Source organism: Heloderma suspectum, chromosome 15 (assembly GCF_057233095.1).
Source record: "Heloderma suspectum isolate Gila_16-S chromosome 15, 16-S_ref, whole genome shotgun sequence".
NCBI classification, from domain to species: domain Eukaryota; kingdom Metazoa; phylum Chordata; class Lepidosauria; order Squamata; family Helodermatidae; genus Heloderma; species Heloderma suspectum.
The window spans coordinates 1,477,305-1,503,870 of NC_139472.1; the positions used below are offsets into that span (position 1 = coordinate 1,477,305).

Sequence of the window (26,566 nt, forward strand, 5' to 3'; positions counted from 1 at the left end):
TGGAGGCCTTCAAGAGGAGGCTGGACAGCCATCTGTCAGGGATGCTCTGACTTGGATTCCTGCGTTGAGCAGGGGGTTGGACTTGATGGCCTAGTAGGCCCCTTCCAACCCTACTATTCTATGATTCTATGATCTTCCTAATCCTAACGCAGAAAGAGTCTAGACTGGTCGATAACGAGAGCTCAACAAAGTACAGATGACAGCTGAGCAGGCGAGTGGAAAAAAAAACCTTTATGCAATGCAATACAGTACAAATCAGGTAAGACGGTCCACATGTACACACTTTAATAAGGCTCTGAAAGCTAGTCCAAAATGTTTTGCAAATACAGACAGAAAAAGGTGGCAAGCGATCGTGGTTTGCACCTGTTTCATCTGTTCAGTGGCAACCTACAGAAGTGCCTGTTTAGTACAACTTAGGTGTGGTCTGTGTGTGTGTGTGTGTGTGTGTGTCTCTCTCTATATATATATACGTATGTATGCACACACACACATACATACACACACACACACACACGTACATACGTACGTACGTACGTAATGGTTGATCAGTCTTCCCTGTGAATTTAGACAGACATTTTCAGCAAGGAAGTTTGTATAAAACCTGGGGGTGGAGGGGGGAGAAACAAATGGAAAAATAAAATATCAGAATTCCAGGGGCTAGATGTCCATGCATGGCTGCTTCCATCTAGAGCAATTAAAACCCCTCCCGGGCCTGGTTTTGTGGGGAAAAGAGAAAGAGAGGCTGCTTCACGAAACACTAACAATGGTTTGTTGAATTATTACTGTCCTCTTTACCTTGGGAAAGAATAAAATTGGTCACGCTCCACTTTCCACCTCTTAAAAAAACAACAACACACAACCCAGGCAGTTCCCTGGATCCAAGCCCCCAAAACGAAAGAGACACAGAAGTAACTTCAACGCCAAACCTCCCTCTCCCACTACTCAAAACCTCACAAGCTTTTCTGATCTTGCTGGTTCCCTCCTGCCCTCCCCAGAACAGCAAATGGAGGTTACAGTATAACCACCAAGAAATGTACAGCTCGTTACAAAGGAAGAAGAAAAAAGAAAGATGACCTTGCCCACCCCTCCCCCACACCGGCCTTTAGCCTTCAGAAGTGTTTTCCCCCCTGCTAGCATGGTTGAGCAGAAAAGCCCTTTTGGAGACATTCCTGGAGGTCTCGGGAAGTGTTTGTGCAGAGCCCCCTCGACGCAACCAAGAGGCCGGCGAGCTTGAAGGACACACACTGCCTCCGCACCCCACCTTGCACTTCAGCCCAAGACAACCGGAGCAAGGCTGGTACGAGGTTTCCAGACCTGAAGCTCTTCATTGGCTCCTGCGCCGCACAAAAGCAAGCCCACCATTCCTGGGCCCTCTCTCTACTGCAGCAAGTGGTTAAAAGCAATGGAATGAAGTTGTTCTGCAGACGAGGTCCAGGGCTATAATCAGGGGCCACCTTAAGATGCTGGAAGTAAGACCACTCAAAGAGGGCGGGTGTCGTTAGGTAACAGACTAAGTGCCACCCTCTTTCCCCCTCCTCACCCACCCAGCTTTCTTGGGGCAGCTGATGGAAGGGATCTTCCTGCAGGCAGGTCACAGTTTTCACTCCTGGGGGCATCTACGAAGCATTGAAAAGGCTGGACGTTCCAAACTTCATGAGCAATCGAGGGCCAAAGACACTGGAAGCACACCCATTCAGGATTCCAAAACCCTGCTGAAGCACGGAAGGCAGGCCTCGCCGACAGCAATTTTGGAAGAGAGGCTTGGAGGGTGAAAAGCCAAAGAGCAACAGTGCGACAAGCCCACTTTCCTCCTCCTCCTGGTCTGCTAGAATGCACAAGGTGTAATCAGTTCCTGACCGCTACTCAATGGTCCACCTGTGTTGTCCTGGGTCAAAGGCCGGAAACGCCCTCCACAGAAGCCTTCTGATCCTGCAGCGCAGTCCGTTCTGAGACATCTGGGGCGGTCCTTCAAACGGAGTCCTGCCGTTGGGAGGGGCTGAGCGGCTGGTCTTCAGGTCCACTGTTCCTGGAATGCCCAACCAGGTCCCAAACTCATCCCCCAGCTGGGCTACTTCTGTTACCGGTAGTAGCTGTTGAGAGGTTAGTGTCCAAGGAGACCAGTCCCTGAAGGGAAAGGGAAAAGGAATGAGCAAATGGGTGCGGAGCTTAACAGGTCAAGGACAATAAAACAAAAGAGGCGGCAAAGGGAAGAAACAAGGCCTACCTTTGAATCCTTCTTCAGGCATACAGACTGGAAAGGAAGGCAAAGATGTCAGAACACACACTTCTGGGGTGTGACTCCTAGCGAGACATTTTGGTGGCCTCCACTGGCACTTGTAAGGCAAGTGCAGGGTTATTACTTCCCTGCTTCCGCCACTTGGTATTTCTTTCCCTCCGCCTGCCCCCCTAGACAGGCCAGAGGGTTGGGTTAGGAGACGTAGGGATTATTTTAGGGGTGTGTGCATGCATGGCCACTTTACCTTGCATAACATCGTCTATTGCTGCATAATCCACAATTGGTTCGTCGGCCTGTTTTTTTTGGGGGGGGGGGGGGCGGGAGACAGACATTAACAAAAAGAAAGAAGCCACAGGCCCCATTAGCTGCTTTATCAGACGTACTTTCAAAGAGAAGACAGCACCTGCTTCGTTGCTAGACGTTTCCAGGCCAAACCCTTCAGATCCAGGAAAAAACCCACCAGCCTGCCATGGTGGTTCAGACAAGCATTGGTGGGGGCTATCCAGCCCCTTTCCCCACGGGTTCAAAAGCTTCAGACAGAGAACACCCAAGTCCTGTTCACCGGGCTGTGCATTTTCAGTTCATGGCTGATGGTGATATTGGGGTGGGGGTAGGGTGTCTTGAGTGACTGGCCGGATTTCAATGAAGTTATTTCAACATGTTAATTTTGCATTTAATTGTTTCCTGCCTTGAGACTTTTGTGTATGTGTGTGTGGGGGAGATGTGAGGGGATGAAGATGGGGCAATTATCCAACTGAGCTACAGATCGGGGAAGTGAGGTAGAGGCGGCAACTTGAGTTCATGACCATCACCTTTCGGGGGAGGGGGGGTCAGTGGGACATTTATTTATTACATTTCTATACTACCCAATAACCAGTGCTCTCTGGGTGGTTCAGAACAGTTGGAGGGGGGATCTGGACCCAGGCCAAAAAAGGTGCCCAGGCAGGCATTTCAACAAGGCATGCTCGTTAGCCCCCAAGAGGTTGCCAATTAGCACCTTGCCCACTACTGTGGCACGCTTCCTAGCTGGTGGGCTTTTGCTGCCCTTGGATGGCTTAAATGCAGCTTTCCTCAACTGGGCGGCCTCCAGATGCATTGGACTCCAATTCCCATCAGCCCCACTGGGGCTGATGGGAGCTGTACTCCAACGCATCTGGAGGCCGGCCAGTTGAGGAAAGCTGGCTTGATGTGCCTTCCTGGCAGGAGGCAGGTACATGCTTTGATGTACATGCTTTGATCAGCCTCACTGCACTATGCGCAACCTCACCGCCAACAGCCTGGCGGAAGGAGATCCATTGCAGCTTGCAGGCAACCCCTCCAGTTACCTTTAACAAAACCACAGATTCTGGAGTGACCCCGAGGCTGCCGAGGGTGGCCGAGTCGTCAGTGAGGATTGTCCCATCGATCGACAGGTTCTGGTCGAACGGAGCAACGGAGAAGGCGTGCATGATCTGTGCCAAACAAGGCGCAGGGGGAGATTTTTGTGCATGCAGAATCAGAGCAGCGCGTGCACACACACACACACACACACACACACACACAGGCACTTAGAAACCCACACCCCTGGCAGTATCCTGGCATTTCAGCAAACATTCTGTTTCCTTCAGAGGGCTTCCCATCAGTGCTACCCTGGCCGAGGAATCCCGGTTTCCTCACTGCCCCTGTTCGTACATAAGGTCTGGGTTCAGATCTCATGCTACATAAGGTCTGGGTTCAGACCTCATGCTACACAACCTACAGAAAAGCCAATCAGGGCTGTGCTATAAAAGCAGCAGGGGCGGCTGTGCTGCATGACAGCCCCTCCGTTTTCACACTGACAGGTGGTCGTTACGTGCAGACCAGGCCACTCTGCCTCACATGACACCTGTTCTGAATCGCCACTGCCTCATCCGTTGCCTCCTCTCTGCTTCCTTCAGTCCTGCCACACTGCCAGTGAAGAGAGGCCTGCTCCTGAAAGCATGGTTCCCTTTTGATCTTTGGGGCGGGGCGGATGAAATATGCCTTAAACAGGGCTTCCAAGACAGTGACAAGACCTCTCGGAGTGGCCCTCCCTCACAGTGACACCGCCCCCCTTTCTTCCCCCCATGGGATTACTAGCCGCGGTCTGGGGGGGGGGCAAGAGGCCTCCCCACACCCGCGGGAGCAAGACGAGCCATCTCAGGTCGCCAGAGCAGTCTGCCTCACCTGTATTTTCAGGTCCTTCAAGGTCTGGTTTGCCGAGACGAGGAGCGCCTTCTCCCCACGGACCTTCCTGTGCCGGGTGCTCCGCCGGATCCCCTGCTTCTGGTAGACGATGTAGCTCGGGTGCGACACTTTCTGCCGCTTCGTGTTGCTGTTGGCCTGGAAGCAGGAAGGACTCGCTGTCAGGTCTGCCCAAGCAGCAAATCACTTCTTAATCTAGCAAGAAAGATCTAGCATTTTTATTTAACAGCCATTATTCTTTATTTCAAATATTTCTAGCCCACCTTATAACTGATTGGATCTCAGGCTGTGATCCAATCAATAAAACTACCTACAATATATCATCAGCATCGAATCGACACGAATAACGCATGCAAACAAACCTGAACTCGGCTCCAGTCAATTAACCCTCAAGCCCTGGGTAAATAGGCAGGTCTTAACTTGGTGGCAAAAGGCAGCCAATGCTGGCGCCAACTGGGGAAGGGGACTCCACGACCAGGTGCCACAGCTAAATCCCTCCCCCATGCCTCCAGGTGATGCACAGCTCCCAACAGTGGGATACGGAGGACAGCTCCCTTGGATATACAGGCAGAGGTGCGCCCTCAAATATCGAGGTCTCAAGCCATTTAAGGGGTTTAAACGCCCTCACTAACACCTTGAACTTGGAGCAGAAGCATATTGGTAGCCAGTGGAATTCCTTTAAAAACTGGCGTTACGTGGTCTCTATATGTTCTTGAGAGCAAGGTAGCCGCTGCATTCTGCACTCGCTGCAGGTTTTCGTTGTCTTCAAGGACCACCCCACAGAGAGCTCATGGCAGTAATCTAGATGGGAAGTTGCCAGTGCATGAACTATGGTAGCCAGATGATCCCTGATCGGCACCGGTCGTAGCTGGAGGATCAAATGCGGCTGCCTAAGAGCTGCTGGACGTTACTTCCCGTTTAAGCCATTGGCCAAGCTGGCTGGGGCAGATGGGACCCAGAGTCCAATGTAACCTGGAGGGCTACAGGTTCCCCACTCCCGGTTCAGAAGATCAGGTGCATAGTGAGATTGCCCCAGGACAGGGGGACAAAGTTAAAAGCACCCTCTCGGCACCAGGAGAAATAACCACTCCCAAGATCAAAAAGTGGCCAAGCATACCTGGCTAAAATCCGGATCCTGCTCCCCTTCCAGCCGGGCCTCCTCTCTCTCCTCTTCTGCCTCCGAGCTGCTGACATTGAGCTCTGGGGCAGCATCCTTCATAACCTGGATTCGTCCGCCGAGACACAGAAAAACAAACTCCTGTGAGCCATGTTGTCAAAAGACACCCAAGTCCCATGTTGTGTGAGTTCACTGTGACCAGGACAGGATTCAAACATAGGACAGCTGCGTAACAACCTGTCAGTAGATGCCACATGACTCAGGTTTGGGTAAGGAGCGGGACGGCGAAATTATGAAAAGCAGCCTGTGCTGGACTGTGGAAACCAGAAGTGTGAACTATTGGGGGGGGGGGGGCGGATAAAAAGATCACAGATCAGAGATAAGGGGGTCCCTCTCCCCATTCTAGCCTCCAGGCCAGGGGAGAGGACTTGGGGAGGGGCATAGGTGGGAGCCGCCAAGGTAGTCCAAGCCTCTGCACTCAGGATAGAACCCTGTGGGCTCAGTAAAGTTTGACTCTTGGTGGGCTCTGTAGCTGCTACAGACACCATCCCCCCATTTTTTCCTTAACCCCCCCCATTTCAGAAGCAGCGATGGGGGCTGCATGTTGTCCAACCCTGCACTAAAGCATCTCCTTCACTATCCCAGCCCCTCTACTTGGAGCCTTCTCAGTTGCTCCTTCTACAAGCTGTTTTAGCTCCCCAGAATTCCCTGAGCCCTATAATCTTGCTGTACATCGGCCCAAGGAGAAGCATTGCAAGTGGAGCAAGAAACAACACACACATGGCAAACAACCATTTGAAAATCAAAGGCAGGCACAACCTGGGCCTGCATGCACCCCGGGCTTTCTCAGAGCGGCTGCCGTTCAAGTGCATCTTGGATAAATGAACAGAAGCATCGCTCTTGGTTTTATACACGGTGTTATTAAGAAGCAGGGCCAGCTTCTACAACAGAGAAGGAACTGTGCTGTAGTATAATGAATTCTCCCCTAAGAAACATCTTCTAAAAGCAGCTAACTGGACAAAAATGGAGAACTGCACCAGGAAGGCTTTTAACCGTCAGAGGGAGAGGGACATACGCACACGCACTCATGGACTACGAGAGTCTATGAACTGCCCTGCTTCAGAAGCCCATCGGGGGCGGGGGGTGACCACAGCTCAGCGGTGGAGCCCCTGCTTTGCATGCAGAAGGCTCCACTTCAGTCCCTGGCAGCATCTCCAGGTAGGGCTAGGAAAGAATCCTGCCTGCAACCCTGGAGAGCCGCTGCTGCCAGTCAGTGTCAACAAGCTAGATGGGCTGAGGCTCCGATGGCGTTGAAGGAGGCCTCCAGTGTTCCCAGCCCAGCACCCCGGTGCCCAGCCAGCCACCCCTGTGAAGCCCACAAGCCTGACACAGAAGGGATGGCCAACAGCTCTTAGCTCCAGTTCTGATATGCAGAGGCCGTAGCTCAGGGGTAGAGGCCGTAGCTCAGGGGTAGAGGCCGTAGCTCAGGGGTAGAGGCCGTAGCTCAGGGGTAGAGGCCGTAGCTCAGGGGTAGAGGCCGTAGCTCAGGGGTAGAGGCCGTAGCTCAGGGGTAGAGGCCGTAGCTCAGGGGTAGAGGCCGTAGCTCAGGGGTAGAGGCCGTAGCTCAGGGGTAGAGCCCCTGCTTTGCCCACAGAAGGCCCCAGGTCTGAGGCCTGGCACTTCCAGACAGGGCAGGAAATATTGCTGCCCAAAACCCCAGAGAGGCGCTGCTGCCAGTGGGCTAGAGACCCAGGGTCCGACTCAGTAAAGGCAGCTTCCTCCATTCCTAGGCATATCGCCGTCAGCCACAGGAGATGTTCCATTCCTAGCTATGAGCTCCCAGCCGCTGAAGTATGTCCCTTCCCTGACTGCAGCTAAAGCCCTCGTGGCAGTGGCTGGCGCAATATCCCCCAGCGATGGAGCGCCGCATCCGTGACCAGGCGCTGGGCGGGAAGAGGGCCCGGTGGCGGCTACCGAAAGGCGAGCATGCGGGCCTACCTTTGTGTTGTCCACCACTTTGCGGACGTAGATGGTGGCCTGGGCGTACTCCCGCAAGTCCCTCTGCTGCTGGCACAGGAGGCCTTCTCTGCAATCCGAGCACAACTCTGGTGGGGGCGAGAGAAGGCAGGTGTTCTGGCAATGGGGTCTGCCTCTGCAGAGACCCAGTGGTTGGGGGGGCGGCGGCAGCCTGGGGCAAACAAGGGCCACGGCCCTTTCATTTACTCACAACACTTTGCAGGATGCCTTTCAGTGACTACCCAAAAGACAGCTTGCACCAAGCTTTCCCGACCTGGGGCTTTCTGGATGGCCTGGACTCCCATCACTTGGCCATGCTGGCTGGGAGTGACGGGAGTTGTAGTCCAGCACAGCTGGAGGGCACCAGGTTGGGGAAGGCTGGCGTACACCATAATGGAGTAATAAAACCCTAAAACCACTAAAATTATACTTTGGGGCAGGGCTGCAGTACCTCTGGCCCTGGGGCCAAATCCTGCCCTCCCATGTTTCCTCAGATGGCCCCGCCCCTTCCCCCACCCCCCAAACCGTTTGGTGGCTTCCTGGGTTTTGTGCATTTTTCCCCATTCTAAAAGCTTAAAATGCCTCTCCAAAGGCTTTGCTACCGGCAGGAAGAGCGTGAAGCTAGACTGGTGTTCTGGCTCTTCCCCCGGGTCCCAAGAGGGCCAGATCTGGTCCCGGAGTCTGAGCTTCTACTTCCCTGATGTAACAGTAACACTGTCTTATACGTGTCAGTGCAAAACTGAGCTATGGAACCAAGGCAGGTGCATTCGACCCCCGATTTGCTTTTCTGTTTTTAACAGTCTCAAGACTGCCTTACACCAGAGGACATTTTTTTTCTTTGAGAGCATTTCAGACAACACATTTTATCTGCTGTTTGCCGATACATTTTATGGCGCCGTTTTATTGCTGTTTTCCTAGAGTTTTTATTGCTAGGCTTTTGTTTTAGTTTGTTATTTGATTATATACCAACTACACTCATTTCTCCGAGTGTGGATCCTTATCGAGTACAAGAGAGAGGTATCAGCTGGCCTGAGGAGTGGGGAAGAGGACCCCAAGAGTTGCAGAAGTGCAAGAAATGTTCAGAAAAGAAATCACCAAAAGAGCTGAATGCGGACTCTGTGGGCATGGAAGGCTGACTGGGGTTGGGGAGGGGGGAGGAAGGAAAAGCTGTGGGGAGGGGAATTGGGAATGGAACAGAGCATTCAGGAAGAGGTCATTGCTGACTAGAACCCTGAGCAGCTGTGCTCCACTTTTATTGCAAGTCCCCTTTGTGTACCATAGTGTGTCAGCACACAAGAGAAAGGGGGGGAGGTGTAAAGTGGCACAACAGCAAAGCAACAAGGAGGATGTGGATCCACTATGGATGCTGTCAGTCTTAAGATAAGACCTTTTTATTTTCCCAGGCATTTTAGCTTTCTAGACTTTTAGCTTTGCTGTTTTAAATCTGTATTTTAAATTCCTGCACTGCTGCTAGGTTTTATTGTGGTTGTATTGTTATATTGTGGTTTTAATGTTCTATATATTTTAAATTGTTTTACTGTGTGCCGTTTGGTTTTAATTTTTGTGAACTGCCCAGAGAGCTTCAGCTATTGGGCGGTATAGAAATAAATAAATAAATAATATAAAATATAAGAGCCAGATAAAGGCTAACAGAGTATTTAAAAAAATATATTTTGAGCTAAATGTTTCGGCTTCTGCAAGGCAGAAGCCGAAACATTTAGCTCAAAATATATATTTTTAAAAACTCTGTTAGCTTTGAGAGAGAGAGAGAGAGAGAGAGAGAAACATATGAGTTCTGTAGGCTGCCGTGAGTATACATCATCACAGAACAGTGGGCTATATAAATATCAAAACCAATATTCCCGTGAATAGTGAACTCAGGTGGTTGTGCCAAGAGGAAGCAAAACGGGGCCGCTGAGAAAGAAAGGGAGATGCACTGGCATTTTCAGGTGAACCTCGAGGGATGCAGAAGTACTGATATTTTTTAAAAATCATAGAAGAGGCAAAACCTTTAAAAAACGCAGGCCGGTGAGGACCGAGCATGCTTAGCGGGCTCCAGTGGCCACAGAACATTGAGGGTCAGCTGGAAAAGAGAGCCAGAGAAGGGGGAGAGTGAATTGGCTTGCTTGAGCCCCTTGAAGCTTACTGGTATACAGGAGGAGGACAAGTCTGGCTATCCTGAACAGGAGCACGCTGGCTGGGGGATGATGGAAGTAGGAGTCCAACAGAATCAGAGGACCCCAGGTTGGGGAAGGATGCTGTTAACATTTTGTCATACATTCCACTTGTCAAACGGTGCGCCTGAACGGGCACCAAGCCTCCAAGGACCTTGGGCTCCAAGCCCAGCAAGGAAACTCTCCTGCAAAGAACTGCAGACATCATCTCAGGAGCACAGCAGTTACCCAAAATAATTTCTGGCCAACCCTCACGCAGCTGATCGTTTGCACACCATCCTGGAAGGCAGCCCAAGCGGCTGGCGCAGAGTCAGACGTTGAAAAATAAAAATACATGAGCTGGCAGCCCCGAGAGAGGGAGAGCACCAGGACTGAACGGGCCAAGGGTAACGCAGGTGCTGGCATGGATGTACCCCCCGCCCATCTCGCTTGCTCACCGGGTTCAGTGATGTAGGGCGGGCTTTCTGGGCCGGCCTCGGCAGATCGCCTCCGGATGACTCTGATGGCGTGGTCCACCACAAAGAGCTTTTGGACCCTCTCCCACTCGCTGGGCCATATCAGAGCTATACTGTGCAAAGAAGCAGAACATGCTGCCTGCCGTGGAAAGGGAAGAGCATCCTTGCTTCTCCCCCTCCCTCCTGCATGCCATGGGTTGCGAGTTGCGGATGCAAGCAGCTTCCCGTTAAGAGGCGTTTCAAAGACCTCGGCCCGAGTAACGCCACTGGAGGGGAAAGTGAGCCGGCCGGCCACACAAGCTGCTGTTCCGCAGGCCAGTGCTCTCCACACAAAAAGGGTGCCTTTGCCTCAGCCCCAACAGCCGTGCCTCCTTGGGAGGCTGCGCACTCCGTGGAAGGGAGCCCCGCAAAAAGCCCCCGTTTTATGACCCCTTTCCCCCAAGTCGTTTCCCCAAAAACATCCCTGGCAGAGACAGACGACTGAACAGCACAAACTCACAGTTTAGAGTCTTCTTTGGTCATGGAAGCAAACGTGAACATCAGGCCGCCGTGTGGACAGAGAAGATCCCGGTTCCCTACCGAGGAGACAGGGCTGCACCGTGTCGGCCTCCTGCGTGGAAGTCAGGAGGAGAAGATGGCAGTTTGCAGCAACATTGTTTTGCAGGCAGAGATTGGGGTGGATGTTTTTTATTTTAACCGGGACAGAAAGAGAGAAGGTGCTAATTGGAAACACAGAAATCCAGTTCTGAGAAGGGATGCATGAGGACACGCTGAGCATCATTTCAGTACATGTCTACAAATGGTCACAGCTCAGCGGTGGAGCCCCTGCTTTGCATGCAGAAGGTCCCAGGTTCAATCCTCAGCACCTCCTGATAGGGCAGGAAAAAAACTCCTGCCTGAAATCCTGGAGAGCCATTGCTGCCAGTCAGTGTCAACAACACTGCGCTGGATGGACCCAGGGTCTCAGTGTAAGCCAGCTTCCGATGGTCCGCTCAAGGTCAAAGAGCAGGGGACAAGGGGGGCAGCGGCAAGACAGGAAGAACAGCAGAGCCATGAACAGAAGGCGCTTTACCTCACAAACTTCCTCCACTCTTCCACAAAGAACTTGGAGACAACATAGAGCTCCCCCACCTCCTGAAAACAAGAGAGTTCAATTTTGCGACATCTTTGAAGAGGAATCCTTTGCTTTCTCGAGAGCAACAGCTTGGATTCAATTAGGACTGCAGAACACCAAGGAAAATTAGAACTAGGGGCCATGAAACAAGCACGGCTTCAGCTGGTCTCTTCTCACCTGGCAGACCCTGCCTTGCAATTCACATCTACTCCCAAATAATTACACATCACATCTCTTGAAGTTTCTGTTGTACTAGGAAGAGAGGGGGATCAAGCTTCTAGATCAGGGTGGGCAGCTTCTGGCCCTCCAGATGGTTTGGCCTACCACTCCCATCAGCACTAGCCAGCAAGGGATGGTAAGGGATCATGGGAATTGTAGGCCAAGGTATCTGGAGAGCCACAAGTTGCCTCCCTTGCTCTAGAGGCCAGTTAAGAGTCTCTTGCCTTCTAGGCCCCATAGCCACTGTTCTGGATTCTTCTGCGGAACTAGACAGAACTGCACAGGGCAATGCCGAGCCCCCACACCCCTCGCTCTCTCCCAGGAGAACCAATGGAATTCTGAACACGTCCACCAAGCTTACTCAGTGGGGTTTACTTCCAGGCGGGCAGGGCCGGGCAGGGCTGCAGCCTTCAGCACTCGTGTGACACATACAGACACGCTCAGCATAAGGATGGGGAGCACAAAGCGGAAGGTGATGCACTCTGCCGCTCACAGACAAGTCCACTACCCCGAGACGGACCCTCACAGCACCGGAGCACAGCAGCTGCCCCCCTGCCTGGCCTTCCCACCTCAGGCCAGCTGCTGAGGCACGGCCGGCTTTTGTCCTGGAAGAGGTTTGGAAGAGATGCCTTCTGCTCGCCAGCCATCATTTTGTGGAGGGCTTCATTCTCCTCGCCTTCCCGCTCCAGAATCTGCACAAACACACACACACACAGGTCACGCTCGCCTGCTTGCTGCTTAAAATACAAACAAACCAGGTGGCTTTTTAAGTCAAGGGTGGTACCACGATGCACCCTACTGCAATTCTCAGACCATGAAAACAATTCTGCAGCACTGGCCTCGGGGACTGCAAGGTGGGCACAGGCCCAGCGAAGGGCAGGAAGGGCAGAAAACCCCCCCAACGGCACCGGAGAGCACCACTCCAGCAGCTCTCTGTTCTACCCCTACAGGCCTTCTCCCCTGGACACATCCAGGAGCCTTCAGGCTCCCTGCTGTGGTCATGCCTCATGCAGCTGATGGTCAACTCCAATTTGCCTCTTCCATTCCTCCTCCTCTCCAGTGGCGTCCTGGAGACAAGGCTCCCAGGGTTGAAGCACGAATGCTGAGGTCACCTGCCACCCTGCTCAGGCTTCCCTGCTCTCTCTGAGCTTAGCTGCAATCTCCACAGTAGCTGGGGGGAAATGGATATATGGTTCCCTGTCTAATGCACAGAATGTTTGGGTGACTTGGTCCTAAGTGGGCAATTAAGACCCATTAGCTCTACAAAAGACCTGCTCCTGATGGAGATGAAAACTGCTACACCTAGTTTGCTGACTCTGAGATAAGCTGTTTTCCCTTGGGGCTGGGAAAAGAAACTCCTGGAAAACCTTGATCTGTTTGGGGGAAGGCTGTGTGCCCTTCTCTTTCCCTTTCTCATACTATCTCAGGGATCTTCAGCCATGGTTTAAGATGCTAACCACAACATTGACCTTTGCCGGGCTCGCTCTTCTGTGACTGTCAGCTGATGCTGATAAACTGGGGGGTATGCTATGTACTCCTGCTCTTGGGTGGCAGCGGGGATTGTGTGTGTGAGAGAGCATGTGTTAATACACACACAGAATGAACATGCACACCACATACAGATATAGATCAACATAACGGCCTACATTTCTGGACTCTTCTTGGGGGGCTATGGGAACTGTCACCATGAGTTCCTGAGCTTCAAAACTGACTGCTACACCACTGCTCCTCTCCCCCACAGTGGGCACAGGGGCAACAGAAGCCAAGCCCCTCCGCTTGGGAGATGTTCCTGTGCCAACCTCAGCCCACTGGCCTCACACTGGGAGAAAGACTCTTCCCTTTCTTAGCACAGGGGCAAACCAAAGAGGGTTTAATGACCACTCAAGCGGCTATGTAATCTGGCAGAAGCAAAGAGTTGTTTGCAGCAGTGCAAACAGCATTTCCCCTTTTTGCCTGCAGGACATCCTAGCGTTTGGGCTTCTGTGGTGTTCTTGCATGCAAGTGAATTCTGGCCACCACAGGCAAACACGAGCCAAACACCTTGCACTGAGAACAGGAGTCTTTGTTGTTTGGGAACTCTGGGGCACTGCGGAAGTAACACTGCAGCTTCTCCCACGCCTCTCTGGAAACGACCCTCCGCTCGTTCTCCAATATGCACAGGTTGCCTGTGTGGAAAAACAACAGAGAAGCAGGAGTGGTTCTGGCTGCCGCCAGCAAACCCCCCTCAAAAAACAGTCACACAACAACAAACCGAGAAAGGTCTGGAAGATCACTCTGCACGTCACACAAGAGCTGATGCCTGCGACCTCGTTGGGCCAGGGCGGCAGCCAGGGGGAAGAGGAGGAACCACTTCAGTCCCCTTCGACCCTTTTAAATGCTCCCTAGTTAACTGCCAAATGGAAAGGGTAAAGTGATCCCAAATGGACGGCACTTCTTAACATGTAGGCTTTGCGATTCTCCCTGAAGGAGAGAATCCAGGAGCTGGCAGGAATCCCAAATCAGGGAGGGGGGGGGGAGAACAACGACGACAACACTTCCAGTCAGTTTCTCAGCAGATTCTATTTGAGGCCACTGTGGCAAAATTCTGCCATGCTCTAAGGGGAAAACAGCAGCAGCAGCACCAGTGTCTTGGTTGTTTCACAAGGAATGGCAGCCAGAGGGGACAGCAAAACTGATCAGCTCTGGACGAACAAGGCTTGCTAAGTGTTGAGGGACATGGCATCACTGCCAGATTGCAGCGGAAAGCAGAAGGGCAACGGCTATGCGAGCATATGTACGAGTGAGGGGACAGATGACAGAAGTGTACAAAACCATGTGTGGTGTGGAGAGTGGATAGGGAGACATTTTTTTCTCCCTCTCTCATAATGCTAGAACCCAACGGGGTCCTCTCATGAAGCCGAGTGGTGGGAGATTCGGGACAGATCAAAGGAAGGACTTCTTCACACAGCACAGCATTAAAGGGTGGAATTTGCTACCACAAGGCGTAGCGATCGCCGCCAATATGGATGGCTTTAAAAAGGGGTTAGACGAATTCCTGGAAAAGTGGCTACTAGTCCTGATGGCTCTATGCTACCTCCAGTATCAGAGGCAGTGTGCCTATGTACAGCAGTTGCTGGTGAACATGGGTGGGAGGGTGCATTGCACTCCTGTCCTGCTTGTGGGCTTCCCACTGGGGCATCTGCTGACCACTGTGGGAACAGAATGCTGGACTAGAGAGGCCTTTGGTCTGATCCAGTAGGGCTCTTAGGCTCTTTTATTCTTATACGGATGAACAAAGGCAAAACAGCTCCAAAGCAGGAGGAAGTTGGGCTTTCCTGAACAAGGCCCAAACCTGGGAGGTCCCCTGCTGTCAAGGATGCTATCCCTCGCCCTGGCAAGACAGGGCCACCTTGAGAGAGGCCCAACACCCCAGGGCCGGAGCACTTGCTTGCCTGTGGGAGGACCCCCTCCCAGCCCAGGGTCCATTTCAAAGGTCTCAGGGGACAGGGCTGGGAAAGGTCTTCGCCAGCATCCCAGTAGAGCTGCAGCCCGTGTGCCACTCTAGATGGCCCCTTCCCCGCAACGCTTTCAGGTCAGCCTCCCCTCAGCTGTTGACCTCCAGATGTTGGACTACAACACCCAGCATTCCCCAGCCAGCACAGAAGGCTGCTTTAGCCAAGTCAGCAAGAAGCAGCTTCCAATTCCTTCCCCTCTTCTCATTCTAGGGAGCAAGCAAGCACAGTCACATCTCCGGCTCAGGGAAGGAGAGGAGAACGGGCACGGGCAGGTGCTGGATGCAAGCCAGGACAGACTGTGCCCCGCCCCACAGGGCAGACCCATTCTCGCGAGGCAGCCATCCTCTGTCAATTATTTGCCCCCCTGGCTCAGCAGAGCCGAAACAGCTGGCGGCACCCACTGATTTGACACAGCTCCTTTCTGCGCCGTCTCTAAGGTTACAGGCCAATTACAAACGCAGGCGGCAATTAATGGGAGGGGAACGTGCTTCGTTTTAGCTTCTGCTCTTGCTCCAGGGACAACACAAGTAGCACTGGAAGGGTGTGGCAGAGAGGAGTGAACCTGGTTCCAGAATGTGAAATGGCTTGAGATCCGAGAAACACACTCTCCAGCTCACTCGGTGTTCACTAATACCGACTGCGACAATACAGGCATTCGTGCCCACACAGGTATGAAACCTCTTCAGGAAAGGGCCAAAAGGGTAAGCTCCATTTACTTCAAAAACACACATAACTGGTCCAACCAGGCCAAGACGATGCCTAGGAAACACAACTAGCTCTAATGGACCCACCGTGTACTCATGTGCTTGTGACGCTCTCTGGTTTTTCATCCACAGCCACACAAAAGAGCCCGGCTGCTCCGGAGAAGAACTGCCCCAGCTTCACCACCGTTCTCTTCTGTCAGGAGGGGTGCTATCAACTATAGTCATTTATGGGCTATTTCTACGCCCCAGGGAAACACACAAGCCTTCGTTGGCTCCTTCGGTAGCTCCAAGCCTATTCACCTACAGCCCAAATAGGACATCTTTCCTGTGATGCTTGGGTGTCAATGCTGCCATGTGTGGGTAGAAGCAGTGAATCTGGGCCCCCACACTCTGATTTTCTGGGGAAGGCTGGGAGGGAAACTGGAAACCCTTGCCAACTTTCCCTGGGTTTTTGTATGCCGAGAAGGAATGGCTCACATTTTCCCACGTGTTTGTATGTGTCTCTCTCTCTCTCAGCATGACATCTAGGAAGCCACTCTGCCTAACGCAGACAGAACAAGAGCTGGTAGTATTCGGATGGGTCTCTGGCACCATTATAGCTGCGCTGATCCCCTTTCATCCGCTAAGAACATTTTGCGTGCACACCAACAAGATCAGTCTACACCTTGTCAGCTTGCAAAGCCTGATGGGGGAGTCTATTTTTCCTCCAAAGTCATAACATTACAAATAAACTTCCCATCACAATAAATGTTTAGGAGTGCAAAGAGGTGCATCAGAAATTACTCTCATCAGTGAATTGTCAATGACTCATCTCCAATGTACTTTTGGTTTGATGAGACTACCTATGTCAGCTTTCCCCAACCTGGCGCCCTCTGGATGGGTTTTGGAATGACAACTCCCTGCATCCCCCAGCCAGCAATGGTGATGATGGGAGTTGTAATCTAACACATCCGCTGGGAACAAGGTCTGGGAAGGCTGACCTACATAGGTGTCCCCCAAGAAATGGATGTCATGCATCACACTGACCAGAAGCCATGTGGCAGTTTAAAGATTAGCCCATTTATTCTGCCACATCCTTTCATGAACACCATCCCCTTCATCCAATTCATTCCTAAGGTGCCAGAAGACTCCCGGTTGTTTTTGCTGCAACAGACTAACACAGCGAACCCGCTGGAAACTGTCCGAGAGCTTTTCTCTAGGGCTTTGACTTCCTGGGAATGAGCCGCACTCACCTCTCCTGGGCCTTCTCAACTCACCTCTCAGGCACGATTTCAAAGCAAGCATCACATTGGGACACCAAGTGGCCCCTTTTCACAAGCTGCCCTTGGTACGTAAGAGCCAGCGCTCAGAGCATTGGACCGGGAGTGTGTTCAATTCCTTACTCAGCCACGAAGCTCACGAGGGGACCACGATGGCTATATATGGCCTCCAGGAACAGGGGCCATGGGCCTGTAAGCACCAGCTGCTGATGTACATGAGGGGGAAGGTGCTCTTGCACTCATGTCCTGCATGTGGGCTTCTCAGAGGCATCTGTTTGGCTGCTGTGGGGACCAGGAGGTCCAACCCAGCACGGCTCTTCTCACAACCTGGGGGCAACCGCCATCTCCCAAGCCATACCTGCCTCACACGATAACTGTGAGGATAAAGCTGTAGGCAGGGAGAGAACTACATGCGCTATTCCACGTCCCACGGAGGGAAGGCGGATATCAACGCAACCTACAGAGGAACAGCGATGCGCTCATGTCCCACTCCCTGTGCCTACTCTCACCGTGGGGGCAAACGACGTCCTCATTGAACTTCAGGTCCTCTTCTTCGCGCTTCTCTGTGCTGGATTCATCTGGCGAGCAAGGAAAGAAGGCCAGCAGCCAAGTGAGATGTCCGTCTACTGAATGGCCCGCACCTCGCAACGTGCAGCAGCACAGGGCAACCAAGCCGTCCGCCCTCCCTCCCTGCCAAGGCTGCTTCTTCACAGCAATGTAATGGACCAATGCTGAGCCGAAAGACTGCACAGCCCCACGTACTGGGGGAGAGATGGGGGGAGAGATGGGGGGAGAGATGGGGGGAGAGATGGGGGGAGAGATGGGGGGAGAGATGGGGGGAGAGATGGGGGGAGAGATGGGGGGAGAGATGGGGGGAGAGATGGGGGGAGAGATGGGGGGAGAGATGGGGGGAGAGATGGGGGGAGAGATGGGGGGAGAGATGGGGGGAGAGATGGGGGGAGAGATGGGGGGAGAGATGGGGGGAGAGATGGGGGGAGAGATGGGGGGAGAGATGGGGGGAGAGATGGGGGGAGAGATGGGGGGAGAGATGGGGGGAGAGATGGGGGGAGAGATGGGGGGAGAGATGGGGGGAGAGATGGGGGGAGAGATGGGGGGAGAGATGGGGGGAGAGATGGGGGGAGAGATGGGGGGAGAGATGGGGGGAGAGATGGGGGGAGAGATGGGGGGAGAGATGGGGGGAGAGATGGGGGGAGAGATGGGGGGAGAGATGGGGGGAGAGATGGGGGGAGAGATGGGGGGAGAGATGGGGGGAGAGATGGGGGGAGAGATGGGGGGAGAGATGGGGGGAGAGATGGGGGGAGAGATGGGGGGAGAGATGGGGGGAGAGATGGGGGGAGAGATGGGGGGAGAGATGGGGGGAGAGATGGGGGGAGAGATGGGGGGAGAGATGGGGGGAGAGATGGGGGGAGAGATGGGGGGAGAGATGGGGGGAGAGATGGGGGGAGAGATGGGGGGAGAGATGGGGGGAGAGATGGGGGGAGAGATGGGGGGAGAGATGGGGGGAGAGATGGGGGGAGAGATGGGGGGAGAGATGGGGGGAGAGATGGGGGGAGAGATGGGGGGAGAGATGGGGGGAGAGATGGGGGGAGAGATGGGGGCTACCTTTGCTCTTTGCATTGCCGTTTAGATCGCCGTTGCTTTGGTCTCCATCCTCATCTGGGTAATCCAGCTGTTCCAGGGCCAGCTGACGCCAACTCCGCAACGATGACTTCCCAACCCAAAACCCATCATTCCTGTAAGGAGGGGAAGACCACTCAAGCCCAGGGACCAACCTGGCTTCCGAGTACGGTGCAGGGGTTCAAAGGTAAGGCTGTGCCTGGGGAGACGAGGGTTCAGTTCCACCTTCAGCCACACCAGCGCCCCCCCCAGCCAACACACTCCGCACTCTTCCAGAGGATCGCCTTACCCCTTGACGGTCACTTTAAGCAAGTTGGAGACCGCCTTGTAGTCCTCGTTGAGCTGGTTCTTCAGCCGCAGGACTCGGCACCGCTCCACCACACAATCCCTGCACAGTGCTTTTACTGGGGATGGAGGAAGTGGCAAACGAGGCCGTCAGCACCAGCACTGCTGCTCTGTGTTTGGGCCCAAGGCTGGCAATGTGTTCTGCCCTCGGGTAGGATGTAAACGGGCTGAAGACAACGGCCCAGCGCCCTCCCCTCCCCAGGCCCCATTTCATAGAGCACCCGCTCTCTCTCTACCCTCTTCTCTTGGGGGGAATTTTTGACTCTTTGAAGCTCCCCACTGGCCCCAATCAGGTACCCCCTCTCCCGCCCCAAATGTAGTGATGTCGCCCTCCCCACTTCCTTATCCCACGGAGAAGGCCGCCCCCCCGGCTGGCTCCTGCCTGGAGAGAGGGGTGGTTTCCCTGAAGCCATTCACAGACGCGTGGAAGCCCAAGGGGGACCGGGCGCCATGCTCGGCATTCGCAGGCCAGCACTTTGCAGGCTAGCAGTTTACCTCGCACGCTCCAGCCCTGAGAATGCGGCTGGCAGGCACCTCTGGGTGAGGCGTGAAGGGAAGAAGGGGCCGGCTGCCGTGGCAGTACGCTTCCCAGCTGCAGTGCACAGTAAGCGTGGAGGGATCACCCACGCACCGGGACGGTGGGCTTCCCTGCTGCTCTGCCGAGGGAAACATTTCTGGGGTATACTCGGCAGCCCAGGAAACACCCCCCCCCCAAACACAGGGAAACCAGGCAGGGGAAGGGAGGGGAGATGCAGACGCTTCTTCGGCGGCGCCACTCTCTCAGATCCTTCAAATCCCTCTTGGAGAAAGCTGCCTTTCTTGTGAAGCTTTCAGCACACAACCTTATGGCTCCATGCCCTATCTCCCACAACCAGGTGTCTTCCAGATGTGTTGGACTACAACTCCCAGCATCCACCAGCCAGCCAGCAACCATGCTGGCTGGGAACTATGGAACTGGAGTCCAACACATCCAGAGGGAGCCAGGTTGGGGAAGGCTGCCATAAACCTTATTCTCTTTGCATCTTGTTCTCCCATCCTAAGTACAACACTTTCATCCCCCCCTCGTCCTATTTACTGCCCCCTGCACTGAACCATTCTCCCTGGCCACAGGGCAGACTCAAAAAGCAGGAAGCCCCCCCCATCACCCCCCCCCGTCCCAGAAAACAGCATTCATCTGTCATTTCCCACTAAGCAGAGGAAGTTACAACTGATACAGAGGGCAACACTCTCCTCTTGCAATGAGGGACGGTCTGACCATCGCAAAGAGGGACGGTCTGACCATCGCAAAGCTTTTGAAACTGGTCAAAAGATGGGACTTGGTGCATGAGCGACTCTTCCCAACGGTTCTCCCTGTGCTTTACTCACCCGTCAGCCGGGGTCCCCCTCCGTATCTCTTGTAGAAATAGTCAGCAACGTACTCGGAGACCCGCTTGACAGTTGGTATTTTATCCGGGTGCAGCTTGCCATGTAAACACAAGCAGGCCGTGTTATCGATGGGCTTGGGAGGGGTCGATTCGTCCAGCCACTGCTGCAGCCACTCCAGAGACACGAAGTCGTAGGGGCAGCCTGGAAGGAAGGCCGGGAGGTGCGTCAGCGCCGTAGGCCAGCACCCCTGTTCCGTTCACTTGCCCAAACCTGACCTTGGCTAGCGCAGCCTAAGACCACGCATTCCCCCATTCTGTGAAACTCAGGAGTCTGCACAGTCTTCCCGCCACCCCAAGGTTAAGGAATTCAAGATCCTTCCACCAGCAGAACACACTCCTCCTGCTGGGGAAGGAGCATTCAACAGGAGAACAGGTCTGCTTCCAGGAGGTGAACTTCCTCATGGCCCGAAAAGAGCTCCGTCGCCCTCTGTTTAAATCACGGCCCTCTGGCCAGCAGGAGCGTGCGTCGGGCACCTGGAGCAGCCTCCTCCCGAGCCTGGCACACTCCGAATGGATTGCGCCACAACTTCCACTATCCCCCAGCCAGTAGCCATGCTGGCTAAGGGATGATGGGATATGTAGTCCAACCCCAGTGGAGGGTGCCAGGTTTGGGAACGCTGACCTGAAGCGGAGCGCCACTGGTGTGCTCGCACAAGCCTCTCGGAAGGCCTTCCCCTCCATCGACGCAACGGCAGGAGGCCTCTGAACTCCCTCCCCCCTACCAGCTGTCCCAGCAGCAACGCAAACGCTCCATCTGCACCCCTCAGAGGCTTACTCCCCGCAGCTTGAGGCAAAGGAGACTGGCTAGTCTGTACCTGCAGCAAAATGAGGTCGTGAGTGGCCTTCCCGAACACAAAACAGTTCCCTGCAGGTGAAAAGCTAGCATAACAAGGGAGCAGATCAAATCACACACGCTAGTTTTCTTCCTGCAGGGATGTTTGCATGTGGGGAAGCATTGAAAACTGGCCTCGTCTGTCTGCAGACTGAAGCAGATGGCTGACCACCTCAGGATTCTGCCACATGAGTAGACCACGCCTGAGAGGGTTAAACAGCCTCCATGGCCACGTCTCTGCTCATGTGGGGCCGAGAAGCATCCCCTCCCTGCAGCTCGCCTAGGACAGCCCCACTCTCAACCCAGCGCGCTACCGCAAGAGGTTTTATGAACGGAAGATCTTACAGACCAGCTTTGGCGGGCAACTTCTGGTAGAGCTCCTTCACCTCCTCGTGCTTGATCTTGCCCCTGGCCACGCTCTGCTTGCGCATGTCAGACATTTCGTTGCACCACTCCTCAAACTTGCTGTTATCCCGCTCTACGAGCTCTCGTAGAAAAGCTGGGCAGGGAGCGGAGTGAGGGGGAAGGATTAGAGCAGAGCCCAAGAGGAAGAGGAAAAAATGCAAGGGAGTCCTTTACCTTAAAACAACCTTCTCCAACCCAGCAACCTTCAGATGCATAGTACTACAATGCCCAGCATCCCCTAGCCAGCATGGGAGTTGTGATCCAACACATCTGGAGAGCACCTGACTGGGGAAGGCTGCCCTGAAGGGCCCAGTGAGGAGCAACTCTACAAGCATTCCTCACTCTATTATCTGAAGGACTGCCTTCTATGAGAGTCAGAGCTTTCTTGGTGGTAGCCTGGCACTTTTCGATTTTCGTCCCCGGGGAGATACGTATGGCCTCATCACTACTGGTTTTTTTTTAAAAAAAAACCTTCAAGACACATTTATTGCAGTCTGCATTCGGTGCTTAAAAATCATTAGCAGCTTTGCGTGTGTGTGTTGGTAAGAGGCTGACTTTCTCTGAGGGATTCAGTTCATGTAGGTTTTCAATTAGATCATCCTAGATCTCTTTCTGGCACAAGACACACTTCTTCCCAACCAGCATCCTAGATTCCACCCTTTGGCTTAGGCAGCCGCAGCAGCAACTGAACTTGGGTTAGGAAGGAAGAGGAACATCTGGCTGTAAGGAGACAGCTTAGGATGTACCCCAAAGCCAGTACATGCAAGAGGGAGAGACAAATCTGCAGAGAGGGAGAGACAAATCTGCAGAGAGAGAGGACTGGCTAAAAAGAGACCAGAATCTCCCTCAGTCTCTCCCTCTCCCCCTGCCCCCCACACACTCAATCAGCCTTACCTGGGATTTCAACGGTGAGCGATTTTTCCCGCGTCTGTAACCTGTACACCAGCATGTAGGCGTTTCGAGAGCGGTACATCCCCTTCCCGCACTTGGGCCTCCGAGACTGGGATTTAGAAGGCTCTAGTGGAGAAGAGAAGCCAAAGCAAGCCACCACTGGGAATCCTGATCTCACTGAAGAAAGCAGTGAGCGCCTGTAACCTGTTCACCCCATCCCGCCGAAACCCCCTTCTGGACTTTGGCATGGATATGGCCTGCACTGAGGGGGCAGGTTTCTCTCCAGGAAGGGCCAGCCCCCCGCCCCCATTCTAGGGACCCAGGCAGGCCTGAAAACACCCATAACAACCTAAGTAGGCCTGCAGCAACGGGCAGCCTCTAGGATTCACAACTGTTCTCTTGTGTTTGACTTCCTGCCTTCCCCAAGTGCCTCCCTGCAAAACAGCTCCGCACACCATGAACTAAGAAGCAGCTGTGGAACTGCTGGCTATGTCCACTTAGGACATGAGGTACTTTGCAAGAGGGTAGATTAAGGGCACAATGCTAAGCATGTTTGGACAGAAAGAAGTCCTGCATATCCCAGCATGCCCCAGCCAGCATGGCTAGCTAGGGCAAGCTGAGAGTTGTGGGACCTTTTTCTGCCTAAACACATTTAAGATTGCACCTTAAAACTGCCTTTTTGAGCACACAGAGTCCAATGTAGCCTTCCCCAACGGGATTACCCTCCAGATGTTTTGGACTACAATACCTGTCAAACTCAACAAGGGGCAGATGGGAGTTGTCGCCCCACATCTGGAGGGCATCACATGGGGGGGCTGGCCAAAGGCATCACCTGGAAAGGGGGCACTTCTGTCCAAAGCATCTGCTGTGTATTCCATCAGGTCTGCTGACCCCCCACTCCAAGTCCTCCCTTGACTGTCACCACCAGCAGCCATTCCGGCAGGCTGCAACAGAGGGGAGTGAGAAGGGGAAAACAGGGCCATTGCACCTGCTTTCTGAAAGACTTAAAATTCTTCCCTTTTCCCTTGTGTGTAGTGTCTTTTCAGGGTATAAGCCTGCAGTGAGGGACTGCCTTGTTTTACTGATTATATGCAAGGTGCCCTGGGAACCTTTCTGGCCAAGGACCAGGATAAAAAATACTGCAAATAAGCCAACAGATTAAAGAACATTTCAACAGCATTTCCCCTCCAAGTATTATTTCCCAGCTTAGATGGTGCTGGCCTTCGACTGCCCTCCCATTCCGGAGGCCTGCCAGGAGGACCTGCATGGCAGAAGAATCTTCCAGAGCAGCAGGTCCATGTGGTGGGCCCGCACACTCCCCAGGGGCTAGCGGCCCCACTTCCACCAGCAGGCTTTCTGACAAGGTGCCTGTCTCTGAATATTTCCAGTCATGAGTAATTAATATCACCTTCCAAGCACATGAGGGAACAGGCAGATGCCCATGGCGGGCAGCAGGCAGCGGACAGGGGAGGTGGCTGCTGGCAAAGCCTCACGGGAGGCTGCAAGCTGCACAAAGCAATCTGAGGCTGCTGCAGACATGCCCCCCTTCCCTTCGCCCAGCCCACTCAAACATCAGCTGCACAACAGGATTGCATGAACATGCTAATGGAGTTGTTTCTTCTAGGTACAATTATACCGAGACCCAAGAGATTTGATGCAGGCGGAATAGAATCTAGGTAGCTAACCTTTTGTTGATCACAAAGGACTAGTTGCACATCCAAACTCCGCAGGGCGTCGGTGTCAATCCAGGAGCGCTCAGCACAGAGATGCCATGAGTCTCAGAACCACATATGCAACCTCTATGATCTCCCCCTGACCAGGCCTTGCAGAGGCCTCAAGGAGACAGATACCCAGGGCCTGATGTTTGCACCCGGATGGGATGGGGAGCAATGGGTAAGATTACAGGGGCGGCCGCCCAGGTGTTTTGGCCTACAACTCCCAGCATCCCTCACCATAGGCTATACTGGCTACAGCTGATAGGAGCTGTGGCCCTCCAGATGATTTGGTCTACAAGTTGCCCACCCAGAGATAGAAGGAAATATGAGTTCTATGAGCTCTCAACATGGGCATTTAGACCGGGAATCTTAAGAATGCGAGTCTGTCTGCTGTAATGGGTTGTCTCCCAACTATGGGAGATTTTGAGACAGGAGATTAACAGTACCATCCTAGGCATGTCTACTTGGGAGTAAGCCCCACAGCATTCAATAGGCCATACCCTCAGGTAAGCAGGAGCAGGAACAGTGAGGGTGGAAGAGAGCAACTCACAACCGGGGTGTTTTACCTAGGTCTTCTTCTGCACCCAGCTGCAGTTTCTTGCCTTCCATCTTCTCTATCTCTTCATCATTAAACCTGTACCACTCTCCCGTCTGCGGGTCCTTCACATGGGCAATGTAGTGGCCAGAGTAGGCGCTCACGCCACGGTGGATCAGAACCGCACTGAGCTCGTAGACAAAGATGCTGGCTGGAACACAGAAGAGAGTGTCGGCTAAAGCCCCCCACAGTGCGTATGGCACACCCACCATCGCAAAAGCAGAGCTCACCTGACTTGTTTTTCCACAGCCCTTTGAGACACAACCCATAAAAAAGCTGCTCCTTGACCATCTAAGGCCACACACCTATGTCCTAACCCCAGATCTGGGGGCAGGAACACATACTCCAGTATATCTGAAAGACCACCTCCTCCCATGTGAAGCTGCCTGTAGTTTAAAATATGCTCAGACATCCTTTCGTATGTCCCACCACAAAAGAGGCTAGTTTGGGGCAGGGGCTTCTCTGTGGTGATGCCCAAGTTGTGAAACTCTCCCCCTAAGATAATAGGCCCCTTCTTTGTTCAGCTTTAGGCGGGCTGTTAAAATGCTGTTCTGCATGGCATTTGAGTGATTTTAAGGGCGCAATCCTATGCAGGTTCAGACAGAAAAAAGTCCTACAACTCCCAGCATGCCCCAGCCAGCAATGCACCGTAAATGTATTAACTCCACACTCTGCTCTTAAAAGCAATTTTCTCCTGCTCTTCATTTTGCTGTGTGTGATGTTTTAAAAGTTTTAGGTCACTCGGAGATGCCTTTCTGGGCCTGAAAGGCAACTCACGTATAATTTTAGAAATACATCTAAATAAAAACAGCCTGGGTACACAAGTTATTCTAAGAAGAGAATCTGTATCTCTCTGGTAGAGAGCAGGAGGCGCCTCACGTACAGCCCACCTTTATCTTCCAGGAAGGGCTCCATGTCCAGCAATTCAGAAAATTCAAAGTAAGTGTTTAGCTTCTTCTTATGGCCTGTTTGTCTGGAGATGGAAACAAGAATGAAGAAGAAAGAAAGAGGCACACAGCATTCAGTTGGGGAACTCACCACCTTGTTCTGGCCTTGAAAAGCTGATCTCCCTCCTCTTCCTTTCCCCTCCACCCCTTTTCCCTTGCGTGTTCTACCATCTTAGTTTGCAAGCCTGATGGGATGGTCCCACCCCTCTCTTTATTGACATGAGCCACTTTGGGAGACAACAATGGTCCAAAAAGTGGGATACAAATTCAGCAAACAAACACAGTCACCTATCGAATACAAAGCGCATGAGCTGCAGGTTGAGGGTGCAAGGAAGACTCAGGAGACGGATCCTTCTGGTAGCATTCTGCTTGCTCTGGCAGGTTTCACAGAAGTACCGGTTGTCCCCTTCTAGTTTTTCTTCCTAGCCAGGAAAGACGAAAAGCAGGTCAGCAGGGAGAGGGAGCTGCCACCTCACTCATGTGGGAAAAGACCCTTGGCACCAAATGCCATTCAGGCCATGCAAACAGACCCTTCCCTATTCAGGGGAAGAGTGTGAGGGCAGGGAGGCACTATCTCCAGTCCTGGACAGTCACCAGAAGTCCATCTCTGAGAAGAGCCAGAGAAGGAGCTGGATGATGGGGGTGGGGGTGGGGCAGGGGAAGAGTGTAGCTTCGTGGCATTACTCATGCCTCATAGTTTTGAAGAAGGCAATTCCTGTTGGTGTAGGACGAATCTTCCCATAACACCACCATCTGTCATGGGGCTATAACCATGACCCCTATT

General features: G+C 53.2%; 1 protein-coding gene across 7 annotated transcripts in view; it reads right to left on the bottom strand.

The window, feature by feature from the left end:
- Nucleotides 1-216: 216 nt before the first annotated feature.
- The window catches only part of USP48 (ubiquitin specific peptidase 48), a 35,574-nt gene continuing 9,224 nt past the window's right edge, over nt 217-26,566 (bottom strand). For 2 of the 7 annotated variants that reach the window (XM_084822190.1, XM_084822196.1), the window contains 19 exons: nt 26,071-26,204; nt 25,726-25,808; nt 24,807-24,986; nt 22,529-22,651; nt 21,579-21,728; nt 20,339-20,539; nt 18,918-19,032; nt 18,614-18,744; nt 17,500-17,568; nt 13,574-13,698; nt 12,103-12,225; nt 11,273-11,334; nt 10,700-10,810; nt 10,183-10,313; nt 7,554-7,660; nt 5,556-5,660; nt 4,421-4,576; nt 3,562-3,687; nt 2,258-2,529 (listed from right to left, as the gene is read on the bottom strand). In XM_084822190.1, coding sequence (XP_084678316.1) covers nt 2,407-2,529; nt 3,562-3,687; nt 4,421-4,576; nt 5,556-5,660; nt 7,554-7,660; nt 10,183-10,313; nt 10,700-10,810; nt 11,273-11,334; nt 12,103-12,225; nt 13,574-13,698; nt 17,500-17,568; nt 18,614-18,744; nt 18,918-19,032; nt 20,339-20,539; nt 21,579-21,728; nt 22,529-22,651; nt 24,807-24,986; nt 25,726-25,808; nt 26,071-26,204 — 2,355 coding nt within the window. In that variant the 3' untranslated portion in view covers nt 2,258-2,406. The other 5 variants (XR_014786059.1, XM_084822191.1, XM_084822192.1 and 2 more) reach the window with 5 other exon arrangements.